This window comes from Trichoplusia ni, chromosome 1 (assembly GCF_003590095.1).
Source record: "Trichoplusia ni isolate ovarian cell line Hi5 chromosome 1, tn1, whole genome shotgun sequence".
Taxonomy (NCBI): Eukaryota; Metazoa; Arthropoda; class Insecta; order Lepidoptera; family Noctuidae; genus Trichoplusia; species Trichoplusia ni.
In genome coordinates this window covers 20,569,314-20,589,689 of record NC_039478.1, presented here as the reverse complement: position 1 = coordinate 20,589,689, position 20,376 = coordinate 20,569,314, and the positions used below count along the sequence as shown (strand labels likewise).

Here is a 20,376-nt window from a genome sequence, read left to right as displayed (position 1 = left end):
CAAAAGGATTGAGATGTAGATTTTTCTTCTATTCTATCTATCTTCGCCAAATGAGGACCAAAATAATGTTTTGTTTTGCACAAGGTGTTTTTGAATTATACAATTTATAGTTACGACTGTTAGTGAGAACTATGCATGTATTTAGTTATTAAAAAATAGAATAGGTTGATTTCGACATTTTTACTCTCAGTTTCAAATAAACAAAAAACTTATCGATCCAAAATAATTGGGGTTTAGCTCTTAGCCGCGATTTCAGTCCCTAAAATAGGCATATACTTCACAAATATTTGTATCAATCGTTCGGCATCGCTGACCTTTCGCTTTTAAGTATGCTTCTCCGTACCCTGAGGATATCAGGCGTGAATATTATGCTATACAACTTATAAAATCGTCAGGCACAGGCGCTACTTACGAACTGGGTCAGTGGACCCTCAAAATGGAGAGGCAACCGTTACCAAGCTACTCAAAATATTTCAGTCAAAAATTGGTGTATGAAATATTTTTGGTGTGACTAAAATTTTTGCTTTTAACTAACCAGCTGAGAATCCGCATATTTAAGAAGACAGATTTTGGGAATTTTTGATGGAAAAAAATACATGTCATTTACCTTAAGACAACGTGTTGATGAAATAAAGTAGTCTGTTTGAATATTTTCGTCGTCTCAAAGCAGTACAACTTGAGACGTCGGTAGCGTTTGTCAAACACAAATCCAGTTGTCCTCTGAGAGTCCTTCTCAAGTGTTTACTCAGGATCAAGTGCTGGAGTCAGTCACATTTGAACTTCACAAGGTTTTGTAAAATTTGGTCTACGACAGGTAAATGACTTGTCAAGTTGTTTTAGATCAGTCACATTTTTCTTAAGGTCCTTTTGGTCTAGTGGTTAGTGGCCCTGACATCTATACAACTATACAGGGGGTTTGATTCCTACCCAGAATAAATTATTGTGTGATTTAGAATATAATATCAATGGATTTGATAGCGGTACGCGGGGAAGTAAGTAAACACAAGGTGGTTATAAGGCGAACTTTATTTTTTTAAATGGACCCCTTTTATAATAATGAGGGTTTACAGTAATGATGTCATAGTACTGGTACATAGATGAGGTCATAGGTTGTCGCCCCCTAAGGTAGGTAGGTTAGGCTTCAGGTTCCAGATGTTCATACTTAGGTAATATTACAACCTCAATTACCATTTATATAGAATTATATCGTATTAGGGTCATGTTACAATATTATTCTTAGAACTATTTTATTTTATACCTATTACAAGCTTAGATTATTGATTTATTTGAGAGAATATTGTAAAAAAATTTTAGCTTTGAACTGTGTCTGGGTGTAATTTATCCAAAACATGTATGTATTTATAAGTATACATTAAAGTATGTCATTCGGTTCTCAGTGCTCAATTGCAAGCTTTTCTTAGTTTGAGCACTGGGTACTAGATGGCGTTGTTTAAAAGTCATATTATTTCAAAAGACGTTAAATCGTTTTTGAAAATGGTACAGAATGACACCGTTTCAAAGGGCACTTTCTAAAGGACGTTTTTAAAAATAAAATGTCTTCGTTCCACTTCACGGACCATGACACTTTTGACTGCCTTGTTTGTGAATACTTAAATTATTTTTCTTATGGACGAAACGACACTACGAACTTGTCCATAGTAAATATGTTCGTTTTGAAACGTTACAAAAACTTCTATACATTTTCGATCTAGATTAGCAAGCTACACACGCGCTTATCAATGAAACACTTAAGTTCAATGTGTCACAGGAGAAAAAAATGATTGTCTTGGAACCCGCAACGAAATCATTCAGAAACAGCAAATACTTGACATTTCAGATTGACAGCTGAGTTGTGCGTGGGTTTGGAATAGAGATTTCACTCAACGCCGTGATTTTTTTTAAACCACTCCCGCATTCAGATATTTAATCCTTGGGTCGCCGAGGGTTTCACAAAGAATTCGTGGATCTCACAGAAGCTTGTCCTATGTGGGAATTGAACCCGCGACACGTCGCGCCCAGTGGGTTTGCGGTGATGACCTCGAGCAGTCGCACGCTTCGACAAACATAATAAAATGACTTCAAGACGTTGTAGGTCCAATTTACTATGCTGTTCTCATAACAAAACACCCAATCAGTACCTAAATCATATCTATCAAGATTTAATATGAGGATAACCAAGATATTTTCTGACATATCATTTATTAAGACTCTTAATCACTACACTTTATGAATAATAAATTGCTTCGTTGTTACAACATGAGGCGTCTGTTGAACATCACAACATAGTCTTAAAATTATATGTTGATAATGCTTAACACATAATAGAGATAATATATTAAGCTTCGAGGTATTTTTATATTGAGGATGTAAAAATAGTTGTTTTTCTGTCAGTGTCAACATTAGTGTGCATAATACCTATAGCAATTTATAGCGATTTTAATAATAATTGTTAAAAGTTTGATTTTAAATTACATTATTACACACACTTACACAACTGGATTCAGCTAGGTAGAAACAATTTACTGGATTCAACAATTTGCCGTGCCTTCCGAAACACGGAGGTTCTCGTTACGTCAAAGATCACCGGTCCATGGACCAAGCGCGTCAAGCGTAGCTTAACCTGTGGTCGATTCACTTATGCAGTTATACTTTAGCCACAAGCTTTTAACTATCAACGTAACATATTATTAAGTCTACTATATATAACAGTCGTGAATTTAAAAAAAATGTTACTTGTCTCGGGTTGTGTTTTGTACGCTAAAAATATTTTATAAGATCACTTTGCAGAACAAAAAAATACAGAGTATAGTTAAAAGAAAGTTCTACAAAGGACGCAATATCACTAGACGTTCTTCTTCTTAAGTTTCAACAAAATCTAACCATAAGCTTAGAAACGCATGAAACACAAACATTGCATACAAATAGAATTCACATACAAATCGTGATCTGTAAATCTTTTCCGTTCACTGTTCTTTTAAATTTAAAATGCACCACTAACAAACTAAACCACGGTAGACCTGAATAGAATTCAGAACTCTGTCGAAAAGGTACAAAAACGTAGCATATTTTTGGTGTGAAAAACATCAAATAACAGCTATAAATATTCGGAGAGAATAAAGTGTAAAAACGGTGTTCGAATGTTAGAGAAAACAAATCCGTGTATCACACCGAAGTGTAATTGTTGTGAATATTTTTTATTATTTGTTCGTCAGTTACTTTTTGTTGTTCTTAAGATTTAAGAACAACAAAAATGACAAATATACTGTTTTGTTCGTGAAAAAATGTGATCGGTGTGAATAATGATAAAGACATTTTATAAAATGACGTTAGTTTCCTAATGTGGCTACAAATAGTAATATTGCGTGACAAAATTTAATGATCCCACAGTAATAAACATTTTGATTTAAAAATTTGTAACCATTTCCAATATTCAGTATATACCTGGAACTACAAAAATGACATTCATATGGAACTGTGACGATTGAAATATGAGCAGATATTAGTAAAAAATAATGTTGAGAAAAATATTTTTTGTTGAAAACTTTTATTCTTTTTCGGTGTAATTGAGGACGCAACAACGTCCGTATTTTTAGGCAATAACATCTTGATTGAGTGGCCATTTTGATAAAAATATACCTATACAAGACTTAAATGTGGTGTAAAAATGTATTTTATATTGGAATCTTGGCTACATAGACATCATTTACTTTGAATATGAACGTTTGTGGGTTATCAACTAAATGGAGTGTGTACCATGTTTTTTAAACGACTCACCCAGTAATTTATTTTTTCGTTGTGTCGCGGGAGGTTTCAAGAATATTTAAGTCATATGATTAAACACCCAAACTCAAGGGGATCTAACATGAGACACGTCGCGCACAGTGAATTTGGAGTGGTGACCTCAACCATTCGGCTATCCGTGCTGTGGAATCTTCTGTTCTATAGCCGGCTTCTTGTAGAGGGCTTAAAGTATCTTAAAGTAAGACTAGTCATTGTTTGAGCGAGACATGTACTCTAGAGCGAGTAATATCTAATTCCACCATTGAAAAAGAACTATAAGGGGTCTTCCGAAATTGATAGAAGCCACTAATCTGGCTTTTAATGTCTTTGTGGGTGTAGAGAGTTTATAGATCATTTTAATGAGAAGAAGAAACAGTTCGTGGATGGCAAAACTGCTATAGACACAAGTTTATCAGAGAATAGTTTGTCGTTAGCTTTATTTGTAGACCTTTAAATTATTATGATCTGATCGGACGAACAAACGGTCGTAGTAATAGTATTTTTTTGTAAAAATCTTTAACTGAACTTGTAACTGAAACATTGACTTGTCAAACACCCACGTTATAATGACGCTTTTATAACTAAAAATAACTTGTTATTCTATTTAATAAATGCAATTTAGTATATAAATAAACTTTGTTTTTTCCTTCAAAGTCATAAAGTTCATAATTTATTTGATAATATTTTTTTAGAAAATGTAATGTTATGTCGCTCAAATTTTCTCATTCAGTTTTAGTTTTAGAGAATCTCTTGGAAAAATGGGAAATTTTCTTGGAGAAAATAGTATTAATTTTTATTAATTAGTTTTGCTCATTTACGTTTGTTTATAAATGAGCAAAATTAAAATCACGTCAATGAAGTTATTTTTTTAAATAGTCTGTGTATCATTTTTTAGAGGTTTCATCGTTATTTTAATACTTCCTACAGAGTTCTTACAACAATACAAATTAGTGAAACAGTAACGATAACCGGTCAAGAGCGAGTCGTGACAAAAAGGCTAGAGACAAACCTTTGTTTGTCACCCAACTAATTATTGTCCAATAGGCCTATTATTATTATAAATTACACCCAGACATAGAACAAAATGACCGTACCCATCACAAACATCAGTCCTTAATGAGAATCGAACCCACGACCTCCGGTATAGCAGTCAGGGTCACTAACCGCTAGATCAAGAAGCAAGTTAAAAGAATCCATCTCATCTCACCATTTTGAATTGATTAAACAAAATAGAATCGACCTCACCTCACTATCCCTAAGAAACTATTAATACTTCACCGAACCGACCCAATTCGTAGTCATTACACAGGTGTTGATACACGAACGCAAAACTTTGTTTTCCTACTAATAAACTTACTAATTTATTATTTCTTGTAGTTATTTTGATCGTTTTCTTTCCGTAGCTAAGATTAGAACTTCACACATAAAACTGTCTGAGATCCTCGCGAGGTGTCATCAAAATACTATTGAAGTCGTATCCGTGGTCGAGTGGCGTACGCACCGGTTTCAAGGTGTCGCTAGCTCTGAGGTCCCGGGTTCGATCTCCGGTCGGGTCAATGTAAAAATTAACATTTCTACATTGTCTCGGGTCTGGGTGTTTGTGGTACTTTCGTTGTATCTGAATTCCATAACACAAGTGCTTCAACGACTTACTTTGGGTTCAGAACAATGTATGTGATGTTGTCCGCATTTATTTATTTATTTATATTTATTGAGTTCTTTTCTTACGACTTTTAAAATATGTGAATTTTATTGGTTTTTAGTCTAGGCCTATTTTTTTTATAGTATTAGCGTTATTTCTAACAGTTAAAGTGCATACTTATGTATTGAGAAAATTAAAAACTTGAGATAATAAAAATCAAACGATTTGACGACATGCATTGTTTACAATAAAATGTACTAAAAGTAAACAGCTTTAAAGGTCAAGATTTATTAAATCTTCATCATTGGCCTAGCCTTTTCCCAACTATGTTGGGGTCGGCTACCAGTCCAACCGGTTTCAGCTAAGTACCAGTGTTTTACAAGAAGCGACTGCCTATCTGACCTCCTCAACCCAGCTACCTGGGCAACACGATACCCCTTGGTTAGACTGGTTGTCAGACTTTTTCAAGCTTCTGACTACCTGTAACGACTGTCAAAGATGTAGGAATAACAGCCGGGACCCACAATTTTACGTGCCTTCCGAAACACGGAGGAACTCGTTATGACAAAGATGGTCACCCATCTACGGACCAACCGCGTCAAGCATAGCTTAACCTGTGATCGAATCACTTATGCGGTTATAGCTTAGCCACGAGCTCCTCAAGATTCATCAAGATTCATTCAGTCAAGATTTATTAAATGTAACAAATAATCAAAAATTGTACTGAAGAAAGACGTCACCAGAAAGTCCTGTTTTATCATAAAACATGCACTTAACATTTCTCATTATCAAATATACCACCCTTTTAAATTATACCCTTACTAAAATGAATGAGCAATATAAACCAAAACTATGTAAAACAAGTTCAAAATACTTTAATAACGCAAGCCTTTTCAGACAACACCATTATGTTAGCAATAACGTTGCCAAAGGAATGAACGACAAAATTGTATCCCTTAGCTAAAACAAACTACAAAGTAAACAAATTCACCAAGCCTTTTAAATTCACTTTGTTTTAAACGTGTTTAAAACACTCATCCACGAAAATATGCAAAATGGAAAATTTAATTTACGGGATCTTCTCTTTTGCATACAGAATGTGTATGTTAATCTTTATAACTATAGTACGTAGCTTCGTACGAAATTAAACAAACCGTCCTAAGGGTCATTATGCATTGGATGTAACAGAAACGGGAAAATATGCGAAATCGTAATCTCTTTTTGGGATTCGCAAAGGGTAACAAGAGATTGAGAGAACCATGTTCATAAGGTTCCGCTGTCTATCCGTCTGTCACTAGAAAGTTAAAAGATAAATCGAATTCGATCAATTAATTAATGTTTTTTTTTTTATAATAACTATCGTGAGACTGATTCATTATTAAATGATGTAACGGTTCACTCACGCGTGTCTATCAGGGGTGCTCGACTAGTTTCGGACCCAACCGGAGTCCTTAATCAAGAGGCGGGATCGCGAGTCTAACTCGCCGGGTAAATACGCGTGAGTAAACCGTTACATCATTTAATAATAATTGATGGTTGTTTTTTTGAAGTAAAATTTCTTTAGGCGCGACTATGAGGTAACTACGGCAATATAGAAACAAACCACGCTAAACATTCAGTTTTAAAATATTTTTGGTTGTCAATAGATAGTTTATAAACAAATCAATCAAAAATTCTCAGTGTCGCGAGTCTGACTCGCACTTGATCGGCTTGCCATCGTTGTAGTAATTTGAGCAAAAAATTGTTCAGTTGACTAAATTATGCTGGCATTTGATTAAATTCGTACACAGCCACTCTGCTAGGAGTTTCACGATAGAAAATAAATTAAAATATCATCGGATCAAAGCGTTGTTATCAAACTGCACTGTCCAGTAGAAGGTAGTTTAAATTGTAACATTGTTCCAACCAAACGTATTTTATTACTGTGCGATTAAAATTAACAACTCTATCCGTTGTAATTGTTGTTTGTGTGGCTATCAAATAAATGGATGTTTATTTCATTCAAATGTCAAAGTTGTGAATCGCGGTTTGGATCCAATATTGGCTAGAGCTTTTGTTGTTGTTGGGCCAATGTTGACTGTTAGTATCAGTAGTTATAATTAATGTTGCATGTTGGTGATTTATGTTGGTATTGCATCTTTTTTGTCGTATTATTTTCGTAAAGCTGCATCACGTAAACTTAGATTCGAAGTAAAAGAAAAACAGTTTATGGTTTTTTTTTCAAACTAAGCAGAGCTTGTATTATGAGTGCTAGACAACTGATAAACATACATATATATTTTTAAATACATACATAATATAGATAAATTACACCCATACGCAGAACAAATGATCATGCTTATCACATAAACATGTGTTCTGGGTGGGAATTGAACCGACGACCTCCGGTATAGCAGTCAGGGTCACTAACTACTAGACCAACAGGCCCTAAATAGATTAAAGTCTTTCTAGTTGAACAATTTTTTCCGGATCTATTTTCTTAAGTTATTTATATAATCAGGAACGTTATTTGAAATAAGTCATGTAATAAAAAATATATAGTTTTTGTGCAATGTTGCAGTAAATTTCTAGCAAGCGATAAACATGTTTGGGTAATACTCAATCGAACAAAGGTATCATAGCTTTTGCGTTTAGACCAGCCGTCGAGATAAACTTTTCTGTAATCCCCTTTGTAGCCTAAAGATCTAAGTGATTGGATACCGACTGGTTGAGACTATTGTTTCACCTTTGGAGATATACGGGCAGTCATCAATTTTGGGTTTCAATGTAAATAGGAAAAAATGTAAAGTCGAATTGCTGATAAAGGCTGTTTTGTGGCTAACTTTGTTTATGAAAATATTTGTATTTGAATAATTCAGTATCAGAGTTAATTTAACTTTTCGAATACACAAGGATCTCAAAAAATATCGTTTAAATATGTCAATCTATGCTTTTGTGATCTCTTTGACAATTTGCAGAAAAGTTCCAATTAAAATTTATCTAAAGTTGCGACTCTTTTTAATGTGTTATTCAGTAAATACGCTTTCGCTCAAAGTGATTTATCTTTAAAAGGCGATCAAGCGTGATCCTCACGACACACGGTTTCGGTGGAAGTAATGTTTCACCGAACCAACTATTGCTTAACTTGATGTTAAATTATTCGTAGTTGTTGTTATAGCTGCAACAAATACTAATAAAAGACGGACAGCCTTAGTATTAAGGTTCAGTTTTTAACCTTTGGGGACATTAGACATAGAGTCTCGCTCTATGTCTGCTGGGCCAAGACTGTCCGAAAGGGTAACTGCAGCATTCTGGTGACGCGGTAACATAGAGTTAAAAAAACATGCCATTGGATAACTTCCCATCCGGAAGAAAAAAGAATGACTTCAATAAATAAATAAATGCGGGTTGGGTAAGCGAGACATCGGGACGCGGAATGTAGAGCACCGCCTCTTTCCTACAAAACAAAAGGTCTGATTAAAGATCTCTATGGCTTATGCTCGTCATCCCATTCTATGAATCCATCAGTTAGTTAGCCACAACAAGAAGTAAATAATCTTCGTAGAAAAACAGTTTTCCATTTACATTTTCCTCATCTCGAATGTACTCTAAATGTTTGAGATGCAGTCAAGATAAATAGACTGAGTCATAAAATTTACTTCATATTTTTTCAAGGAACAGCTACTTACTCCATATTTTTCTGTTTGTCTATATTTTCTGTTTCTTCATGTAGCAAGATTGAAAATTTATGAATGAAAAAATTATGAAGCAAAATGAATTCAGTTGATCTTGCGAACTTAGCCCTATATAATTAGTATTAGCAAAAGGAAGTTCTATGTAAAACTAATTATAATTATCATACCCTAAAAACTATGACTCAATATGGTAAGTAGCTGAATCTGTTAACAGTAGTCGCTGATCTAATGTAGCTTGAAAAAAAAGCTAAAAATGTCAACTCACGTTCTATAAAATTCTTGAAAACTATTACGAAACAAAAACGTTAACGGAAAAGAATTTTTCACTTCATTCCAGACCTAATCTTTAGTACATACGAAAAGTTTTATTTTACCTAATTTAAATAAATATTTAGGTCACATTTTGTTAAAAATCCAGGCTGGCTATCATTGTTAATCTCGGTATGCTAATGAAAATGAGACACGCGAGCTAATCAAATAACATAAATTTTCTAGGAATAAATTTACATTTAGGTCAAAAGTTACAACAAAATTTAATCAGAAACCCCGAGGCATTTTTACTGTCTGGGAAGAGATTATTTACAATCTTATGTGAAGTGGTCAAGAGTGAGATTTCTGTGACAAATTGTTAGTTCCATCAGGATCCATGATAATAATTACATTTTCTGTCAAAGATGTCTTCAATAGCTTAATTTTCCCGATAGGACATCATTTCCTCGAAACTTTGCGATTTGTAGTAACTGTGTGGTAATTCTTATAGATCCTTTTGTTTTTGGTTAGGTTTTGGAATCCTCTTGGACAAATTGGAAACCCACCTCCTCGAGGGAGGAAGTAGGTAATGATTGTAGATCATGGCAAAAAGGACATGCAGAGTAAATGAGGTAGGATTTTTCCATTTAAAATAAAAACCAGGAGTTTTGTTCTCTGCTTTTCAATGTCAATGTTAGGCAGTTCTTTTGGTTCTTAATGATTATTTTATGGTTTCAACATTATTCAAATATTTGCTCTAAAGTTCCACAAAGAGTTTGCATTTCAAATAAACCTAACCACACACATGATGCGATAAAATTTGAGTCAAACAATACAATTTTCGTATTATTCTGGTCAAGCAAGGTTCACGTTATATGCCTTTATTACCAGTTTCTGTTATTATATTATTTCATTTTGAACTTTGGACACAGTAGGGGGTAAACCTATATCATATTTAGTACATTCGGTCCTTTAATACGCCTTGGGGCTTTAGGTATTGTCAGGTTAATTATAAGCTTTGTCGTTAACATGTGTTACTGGCTTTAGTGATTCTATTTTACAAAATTCGTGTTTTCAGAACACGTTTGTGTAAACGATTTGTCTTTTTGGATTGTCATACTCAAAGTGAACAAATCGATCTCTATTACTAAGGGTCCGCTGTCTGTCGTTCTGTCCCCACGGTGGTCTTCCACGAACCGAAATAGTTTTTTCACCACTAAGAATAAATAATAAAAATAAACCAGGGCTAAACAAGGATTGAATGAATAAATGTCATGAAATACAAAATATATGAATTTTTGAGCATGAAACCCGTAGTTTCGTTAAATTCGTAAACTTATTAAAGGGTGAATCTCAAAAACTGTCAAAGGTTACCCAATTTGGGCGATGTCTATTTATACTTAACCTTTAAGAAAATTACCAAAAATAACTACTTATTTTGGAGAGTACTCATCTACTTTAATAATTTATTGAACAACGGTATGCACTCGCATATTTATCGGGATTTCTCGATAGCTCGGTCCCGACTGAAGTCCTTAATCATGAGTTGCCGCGGCGGCGGCGGCGAGCGAGTGAGTTTAATTGATTTCGTTCCATAATCCGTTGTTTATTAAATGATTCTGCATGCGCCTCACTAAAGTTATTAAACTTTACGTACTATTTATATTAGGCTAAATCACAGATGGTTTGCATCACGATGGAGTCTAACGCTACATCAAAACCAAAAGAAATCGCTAGTTTCTAAAAAGCCAAAATATCACCTGTCGAAATATAAAACTTTACCATTTTTATCACATTTTCTTTTGGAAATTGAATCGAAATTGTCACTAGCTGCAACACATTAAATTGACCAGACTTTCAGAAATTCATACAAAAAGTATAACATTACTTTGAAATTCATCCTTACTACGTGCCTAAAGTTAGAGCCTGTATTCTTGAAACTTTAGCTGAAAAGGCCAACATGAGGCGACTGCGTACATTTTATAAGTACAGTTTCTCAATTATTATTCTGTGAACGTCTTAAGGGTCCATTATTGAATTACTGCCGGTTTTATGTGCAATAAAAACATATCTTTGTTGTATCTTAGTGATGTTTCCTTAAGAGTTAATGGTCTTGCCCCTAAGAAGATAAAATATAGGGGAAAATATATCGTTGCGTATAGATTCTTGTGATAGGGGGGATTTTTTACCGTGAAAAACTCCATTACTTTTTATTCTGGTAGTGTATTAAATAATGTATTAATGGCGATAACTTTTGCGAGAAAGATTCGCATAGAATAAGTTATCATTACGTAATTGGTTGGCAAATATTGGTTAAGAACACGTTTGCTAGCAGGGTCTAAGCACTTAGGAAGCGGTGATGGGTGGGCGAAACTGGGTGCTGTCCAATGTAACCTGACCTTCAAAAAGTGCTACTTAGTACCCTAATTTGAATAAATGAATTTTGATTTTGATTTTTGATTTTGGTCTAAAGCAATATATATTCCGTTGTGTAAAAAAGACGCTGCTATAAGCACTGTCGTACGCTATCTCGTCTTAACAATACTAGCGTTTCATTTCTATATACTAGGTCTTACATAATAAGTATCTTAATATGAGAGATTGATACCTGATGCAGGTTACTAGAAACGGTAAAAATCACCAGGGTCGCACCCTAAGGTACAATTGAGTGTAGTAATTTCACAACCAAAAGATTTAAAAAGGCGGGAAAAGTGAATCGAAATCGAATACAAACAAATCGAAAGATAAAAAAAAACGTGAATAGTACATGCTCACTAGAACTCATAGTAAATCTAATTTCAATGCGACATCGACGGCGAAATCAGCCGAATCAATGAAGCCTTAAAACACTCCTGTTTTTATAAACGTTTTATCCGAACAATGTCTAGACGAATCAGTTTTCAAAGCGAGCGTGAAACACACACCCCTTACGTCCATGCTAACCCTACCCATTGCGTAACCAACTTGTGTATACTTGTTTACCGACCGTATATAAAAATACCATCCTATTTGGCAAATGGGATTATTTTCCGATATTCACGAGCTGGTAGCACTGCGTTAACCTTCGAGGGACCAATGTTTGTGTGTGAAGAAATTTGTTTGTGTTTTCAGGTGTTCTTTGTATACCAGGTTTAGAAAATTACCAGTACATTAGGATACTATACTAATTATCAATTATGAAGAAATCAATGTTATTATGTCTTTAACAGTCGTTACGGGTAGTTAGAAGCTGGATTATGTTGCAATCAGTCGAGGAGTATCGTGTTGCCCAAGTTACAGGGTTGAGGAGGTGAGATAGAAAGCAATTTTTGTAAAACATTGGAACTGATCTACATCCAGTCAGACTCGAAGCTGACTTCAATATCTCTACATTCTACTTGGGAGAGATAAATTCTCGTGTCACGGTATTTGCAGATAAAGTCTTCCGAAATGGCTTGACCAAATCTCATGAAATTTTGTGTGCACATTGGTTAGGTCTGAGAATGGGACAATTCTTTTTTTCATACTCTTTTTTATTCTTTAAAAAATATAGAGTCAAAGAACATTCGGGGACAACAAGTTTTTACATACAGTAAACAATCGTTATACCTAATCTAACTGTTTATCCTAAAAAGCATTTCCAAACTACCAACAACCGTCTCTATTTACCCCTCCAAATCCATTCACCCCGTTTCACGGTAGCAGTCAGTGTGTAATACAACCAGCTCATAGCAACAGCGAATTCGCGGCTATCACAACATGCCAGTGAGGTTACTCCTATCGCTTTATGTAACATGCACTACAGATAAATGTATTGACAGCTAACAAGATATTATATGTAAGTATTTTAAGTGGCGCTACTTGTTTTCATGAGTGTTTGTTTAAATGTTATGATTTTAAACTAAATAAAATGTTTGTGGCACTAGCCAAGTGATATTTTTATAATCGTTGCCGATATTAGGAAAACTCAGAAATAAGACTTTCAGCGCTTTTGATCAAGGCTATAATAGATAAAATCCTTATAACACGTACCAAATATCCAAACTCGAAACCTATACTTAACCTAAACTGCTTTGCAACGTCTCCCGCATTTATTTAGTGCGCAGCAATGCACAGCAATCGCAATTGCAATGCAAACCAATAAAATCGGCACATTTCACTCCCTTCGCGACAAGAGGCTTCCTCATAACTGAAGTGTTAAATTGTCTGTTTGTCTTTTTGCACATCGTATACAGTCGTTCGATAATACTCGTATAAGCAAAAATAATTATTAAAGTTCATAATTTTATGCTAAAACATACCTCAAATGAATTATTATCCATCCTGTTCTGGGGCTGAAACAAAAAACAAAATATTATTTAATGCTCATCAACAATAATTAAACTAAAATTTTATTTAATATTTTTTCTTGCTAACGCAAACTATAATTTACGGACCAACCCCATCAGGCGTAGCTAAACCTGTGATTGATCAACCTACAATTGTAGCTTAGCCACAAGCTCCACAAAATATTGTAATTTAATTTCAGAAATACCCTAGAATCATTATTACCTTAAAACTAATATTGACCTGACAAACAGAATTAAAATACCTGAATTTCAATAATACTGAAGGTAATTTATTCTTTTGAAGTTCAAATTCGAAAGCCATGAGTCCAGTCTAAATTAGTTCTGAAGCTTTCGAAATACTTTTATCCTGTATAATCAACGAACGAAACGCATTGTAATTCTTTAAAAATGTTGAAACAATAGGAACAAAAGGTTTGCGTGTCGTGACTGAAATTAAAATTCCCTTTTGGTTTTCAATGTTTGGTTTTGTAATTATCTTTATAATTATCAATTTAATCTGTACATCTACTGGCCTGGTAGTCATCGGGTAAGTGTAAGTCGGATTCGCAACACATAGGCTTAAGGAAACATAAAAGGTACAAAACGATTTTCTGACAAATAAATTTTAGGGTCTACTTAGTCAGAGTCTACCAACAAATTTATGAAGGTATCAATAGTTACTTAACCTAATTTCTTCAATTTTTTTAGGGGCAACATAAAAACCGCTTTAAAAAAAATGCTGTATAGCTATCACGATTCATGAGATAAAGAGTGATGACAGCCAGACAAACAGACAGCGGAGCTTCAGAAACATGGTTCTGTTTTTAATCTTTGAGTAAATCCAAAACAAAACAATCAATTACAGCTTACTCCATTTAATAACTGTTTCAGATTTCATTTTGAACTTTCCAATTTAACCTTTAAAAGGTCGTAAGGGCTCAGCTATTTTAATCCTTCATATTGCCAGCTTTGCGGTACCGGTACACAGGTAAACTCCACCTGCATTATGAAAGCTCAATGTAGGTCCGTGGTCGTACGGAAAGCGAGACGCATCAATGTGCAGGGTATAGCGCTATCCTGCTTTCACAATGACAATAATACAAGTTTTAGTTCACGTAGTAGAGGTATGGTCGTAAATAAGTTTGCCACGTGCCATCTTACTATTTATAAGATAAAGGGAGAGTTGTTATTAATCGATCATAATGGCGTGAGCTAAACAATATCATAGTAGCTTAGTAGGTAGTTCTTGTCATAGTAAGCTTTTATATTTATATCGGTTTTATGAAGTATCTTGCAATGCACTAGCAGTCGATTACAAAATTCTGGCTTTGAGTAACGTGTTTATTACATGCACGATACAATTTTTCGGTCATTTTTGTGCGTGTATAATATTATTATTAACGATTACTTAGTGTTCCCCTGCAAGGAATTAAATAGACCTCTGCCTTTAATTTTATTAATGAGTGATGTAATTTTTGACTGATTTATGTAGTTTTGTGAAACGAAATATTCGAGATTTATTCGGGAATTACTATTTTCGGTGACTAAGGTTGCATACTATAATAGTGTTTTTTTAATAAAAAAATACGTGTGGCACTCGGGGACTGCCGCGGTAAAGCTATTGCATAAATACTTATACACCTATATACTTTCTCACAAACAGCTGATTATTCTATTCGTCCGATTTCGGAGCAGCTCGTCTCGATTTGGGCGAGTTCCGTAAAGTCGTACAATACGTCTAATCGCATGACACACAGCGCTGTGTCGAAGACTGCCGAACTGACACGACGTTAGACGATGCACGGCCTTCAAGCCACACCTCCGTGCCCGTCGGAGTGGGGAGCGTGAGGTTTTTTCGTTACGGAATTTCTGGGTTTAGTCCCCGCGCTCAAGGCCTGCGATAGAAGCTATGCAATAGCTTAAAAAACATAATGTAGATTGCTGCTTACAGGTTCTTTCTATTCATCCTTTCAATGATATTCTAGAACCATCATCATTCTAGAACCACGCTCCCAGAGTAAGTAATGTTATTTTTTATAAGTCCTACTTAAAACATAACTTTCATAAACAGTAAACAGCTTTGTGGTACAACTTGCACAAGCTCTGCCAGAAGAAAAGTAAGTTTGACGTGGTCCAGCATAAAAATAGGAATCAAAAATATAGAGAAGCCTCAATTAGGGCATTTTTCTGAAAAAGAACAGGATAGTAAGGAAATCGGACTCCAAATAATGACAAACGGTTAAAATAAAAAGATAGATACAAAATGAAAGGGATAATTATGTCCCCTGCAAAGGTCAATAACTCGTGACCGCTAAACCAAATACGATGATAAAAATATCACAGCTTTATCTAACGTCAGCCACCAGATACGAGTGTTTGCGATTGTCAGCCTCACACTCTGACATTATCTCATCATGAATTAATTGCAATTTTTGTGAATGATAATTTTAAGTTAATTTTTGTAACAATGATTAAGCAGAAACATTTGGGTGTAAATCAGTACCTACTGATCTATACCCGAATGGTTTGGTGCTGTTTTTGAATTTGATTAGAATTTTATTTTTTTCTCGATTTGGTATCGAGGTGATCCTAGTGTATCAAAGAAAATCTAGCAGTAGTTAGTTTTTCCAGCGTCTTTGGCTGCCGGTCAATCAGCGCTAATGTAAGGTTTGGCAAAGATAGCTTCATGACTTGATATGTTAATATCATTAAATGTTATTTCATTAAGCTAAGACTTTTTCAAATGGTTCTGTTAATGCCAATGTATAAGTAAGACCACTCCACCAAGCCTTTACAAGCAGTACTGCGCTGCCTGGTATCAATCCTATTAAAAGGTTTGGCGGTCATTCTCTTTTCAAAGTTCTTTTTTAGATTAAGATTTCGAAATTAAACTTATTATGTTTTTATCCATAGTATGCCTAAAAGAGACACCTAGAAAACGTTAGATTACATAACCTAGTTTTTAAACTAGTTCTTAAATTAAGGGACTTTATCAGCGCATATTTAAGCGAAATTTTGCCTCACTCGACTACAATAGTTAGGTCAGAAGTGGAACTAAATGTTGAAGCAAATTAAAAACTGAGTAATATTTTCTCTCCACAAAACCCAAATACATTTTCTCCAATAAAATTTACTACACAAAATAATAATAATAATAAATGCGGACAACATCACATACATTGTTCTGAACCCAAAGTAAGTTGCTGAAGCACTTGTGTTATGGAATTCAGATACAACGAAGGTACCACAAACACCCAGACCCGAGACAATGTAGAAATGTGAATTTTTACATTGACCCGACCGGGGATCGAACCCGGGACCTCAGAGCTAGCGACACCTTGAAACCAGTGCGTACGCCACTCGACCACGGAGGTCGTCAAAAGCAACCGTTTGTCAATATTTAGACATTTCAGACATTGTTTTTGAATCGAATTGCTTGGCAGATTAATATCTCCGGTCCATCAATATTGTAAGACCAATAAACCGACAGCTGACGAATGCGCAAATAAACTCAGAAAATGAATAAAGTAAAGCAGACCTCTTCAGACAAACACATTATAAAAGGAGAGCTATTTAAAAGCTTTTAATGTTCTTACAAACATGAAATAAAAATGTTTGCCAGACGGCTATTTTCACAAAAGATATGCCTTAAAATATCTTAATTTTTAGGGATCCCCCCTCAGAATGGTAAAAACTGAACATTGCAAAACCCTAAATTGTTAAGATAAGTCCGTCTGTCACCAGCTTGTCTTTATTTTGTTGCCGATGAGGCAAAAAAGTTATACATAGCTGTCGAGTTTGAATACACGCATAGCCGAACAGTATAAGGCAACATGTACCGACGATCGATCCCTGCGTAGGAGTATTTTGAGTGTGCTTCATTGTGAATGTTCGAATATTAGTGAAACCATGCAATATAAGGTTTAAATCTCTCAGTAAAAGAGTCTTAAGGAAAGTTTGCCTATACAGAACAGGGAAAACTGTACCACATGTATATACTTTAACTAACAATGGTCGCAGTTTCACTCTGTCTTAGGTCTTACATTTTCTGTCCAACCGAATCCCATTCCTTTCGCCCCTTATCATTATAAATCCCATGTGATGAAGGTCGTTTCTTTGTTATTCTTTTAAGCTTCGCTGAACGTTTAGTTGTTGAAAACATTGTCTTGTGTTTGATAATAGCTTTTCGTTTTTTCTCAACCGACTTCAAAATGGAATATGTTATCAATTCGTTCGTATTTTTTAAGTTTGTTACATTCATAACCTCGGACATTATGAACCGATTTTGTTCGAAGTTTTTATTTGAACAACGTTATGAATTTCATTTTTACTCGAACTCAAGTAAGCTTTCGGGTTTTTGTCAGTAGGTGGGTATTTAGCTGAGTACGTAAGTATCTATAAAAATAATCGTCTGCATGTCCTATGCTATTCGTTCAGAATTATATATGCAATGACCTTTGACACTGACAGTCTCTATTAAATCAGCCTCGCATTTTATTGCTCAATTATCGATGAAGTTCAAAAACATTTAGTTTCTATTTGAAATTAAGCAAAGCCAGTAAAACGGCTCTTAGGTGTTTAATATTGTAGTATTTGAATGCACGTCTATTTAGTAAACAATGTACATAATAGCTTGTCAGGATCTGACTTCTATTATAATACGTTGAACGTCCAATGCGGATGTGGTCCATACTTCCGATTCCTTGATCCTATTTGAAATTCATTTTGACACTGATACCTACCAAAGGGCAGTATTAAGCCTCCTCGGAAGTAAAACCTGACAGTTACTGCAGGCTTGATTATTACCAGACCATGGATTATTTGATTTATGTCAGTCAAATAGGCTTACTTGTAACTACAAAGGATAGCTGTAATTTTTGGGGCGTAAGCCGAAACACCATACTATAATAAATGTCGCTGGAGTCACCTCAGTTGTAAATTATTTTAATTATCTTTATTCAGGGCGGAAATATATTATTATGTAAAACGATACTTATATTTTCATCGTATTTGAAGTCTGCAGCAGCAATAATTAGGGTTCCGGGTCCAAAGGGTAAAAACAGATCCTTATTTCTGCTGTAGGTCTGTCCGACCGTCTGTGTTTCCTGAATGTTATAGCTTCATAGTTGTATTTTTTACAGATAATGTATCAACGGTGCCACTAGAAGAGTTGAAGTTTAAGCAACTGGTTGGTACGTTCAAAAACAAGGAAACAATTTTTTTTTTCCTTTTAGTGTAGTTGTAGGGAATTCTTGAGTGACGCTAGACTAATTAACATTCGATCAATTTTATCCTAAAGTTTTACGACCAGTTTTAAACAAAGGCTTGTTTCATAAAGTGAACAAATACCGCTTTATTTTATACTTTGGGGAATCTGTTTTCGTTATAGCATTTATACGGAGAATCTCGAGGCTAAAATAGTTGTTTCACGGAATCATATTTTAAACTTTCCCTGGATTTGATTAAGGGTCTTAATATAATATATTATGATTATTGAGTAGTTCGATGACATAACACCTACATTTTTGTTAAGGGTGGTGGAAGGGGTAGCAATTAAAAAACTGTAAAAAGGAGAATTAATTAAATACATGAGACTTTTTTTCAACTACTAACGGGATGCGAATACTATTACTATTATACACCTCATAGTAAAATCTATTTTTTATTCTTGAAATTATACAGCAGCGAATTTCAAGTTCCTATCACCACCGGTTTCAAGGTGTCGCTAGCTCTGAGGTCAGGGATTCGATCCCCGGTCGGATCAATGTAAAAATTCATATTCCTACATTGTCTCGGGTCTGGGTGTTTGTGGTACCTTCGTTGTATCTGAATTCGATAACACAAGTGCTTTTGCAACTTACTTTGGGTTCAGAACAATGTATGTATGTGATCTTATCCAAAAACAAAAAGGCTATGAGACTTAAATTATCTCCTCAAAACTATAAAACTCTTTCTTTATATCCGTATTAATTCCAATTATGTATCCATTGCAATTTTATTGTGCATTTTCCCTTTACTAGTAACAACAAAATTCATAACAGGATTCTGTGAAAGGCCAATTTAGTTCAGGATTTTGTCTTTTGTCAGCTGATATACGATTTCAGTTCAATTTTTAGATTGTTTTGTTGCATGTCACAGTTTTGCAGTCTCTCACTAATGGCCATAAGCTTGCAGATATTGCTAGGAATTCAGACATTTTGTGAAATGCAATGCAGAATATTAAGATAAGATTTTTCTTGACATCTCAGTTAATAAAATTATTTTTCCTTTGTTGTTAGTTATGGTATTTTCCAATTTGCTTTTGCAATTGTTGTGCATAAAAGAGTGTGTTCTCAAATTCTCACGTTTGGATTCTATATTATATTCATTTCTCCAACGGTTCATTTTTATCCGTTTTGAGTTTTTTTTATTCTGATTTTCAATTTTCGAAGGGTTAATTCAACGACGTATCTCGGGTAAAACGGGTTGGTGATGATAATGTCTATATTTAATAGTCATGAGTTTACTTGAAAATCTTCAGAACAGAGCAGCTGGTTAGACGAGTCGACTTTTCCCAGATACATTAAATATGAACTGACTTTCTTGTTTAAAGTTGAAAGAACGTTTATATTTTACCCTTTGTAGGGTCTCTGCAACCTATCAAATCAAATCATCTAATCTTCTAATACGGAAAGTATTACACAATTTTAATAAATACAGAATTCTTGTTAATGCATTTAATTCT

At 34.5% G+C, this 20,376-nt stretch overlaps 1 protein-coding gene across 2 annotated transcripts in view; it reads right to left on the bottom strand.

The window, feature by feature from the left end:
- The window catches only part of LOC113498768 (neuropeptide F receptor), a 68,557-nt gene that overhangs the window by 33,047 nt on the left and 15,134 nt on the right, over positions 1 to 20,376 (bottom strand). The window contains exon 2 of one of the 2 annotated variants that reach the window (XM_026878914.1): positions 13,626 to 13,658. The exons of the other annotated variant lie outside the window; for it this stretch is intronic. Coding sequence (XP_026734715.1) covers positions 13,626 to 13,658 — 33 coding nt within the window. The remainder of the gene's footprint in view (positions 1 to 13,625; positions 13,659 to 20,376) is intronic. 2 annotated transcript variants of the gene reach the window in all.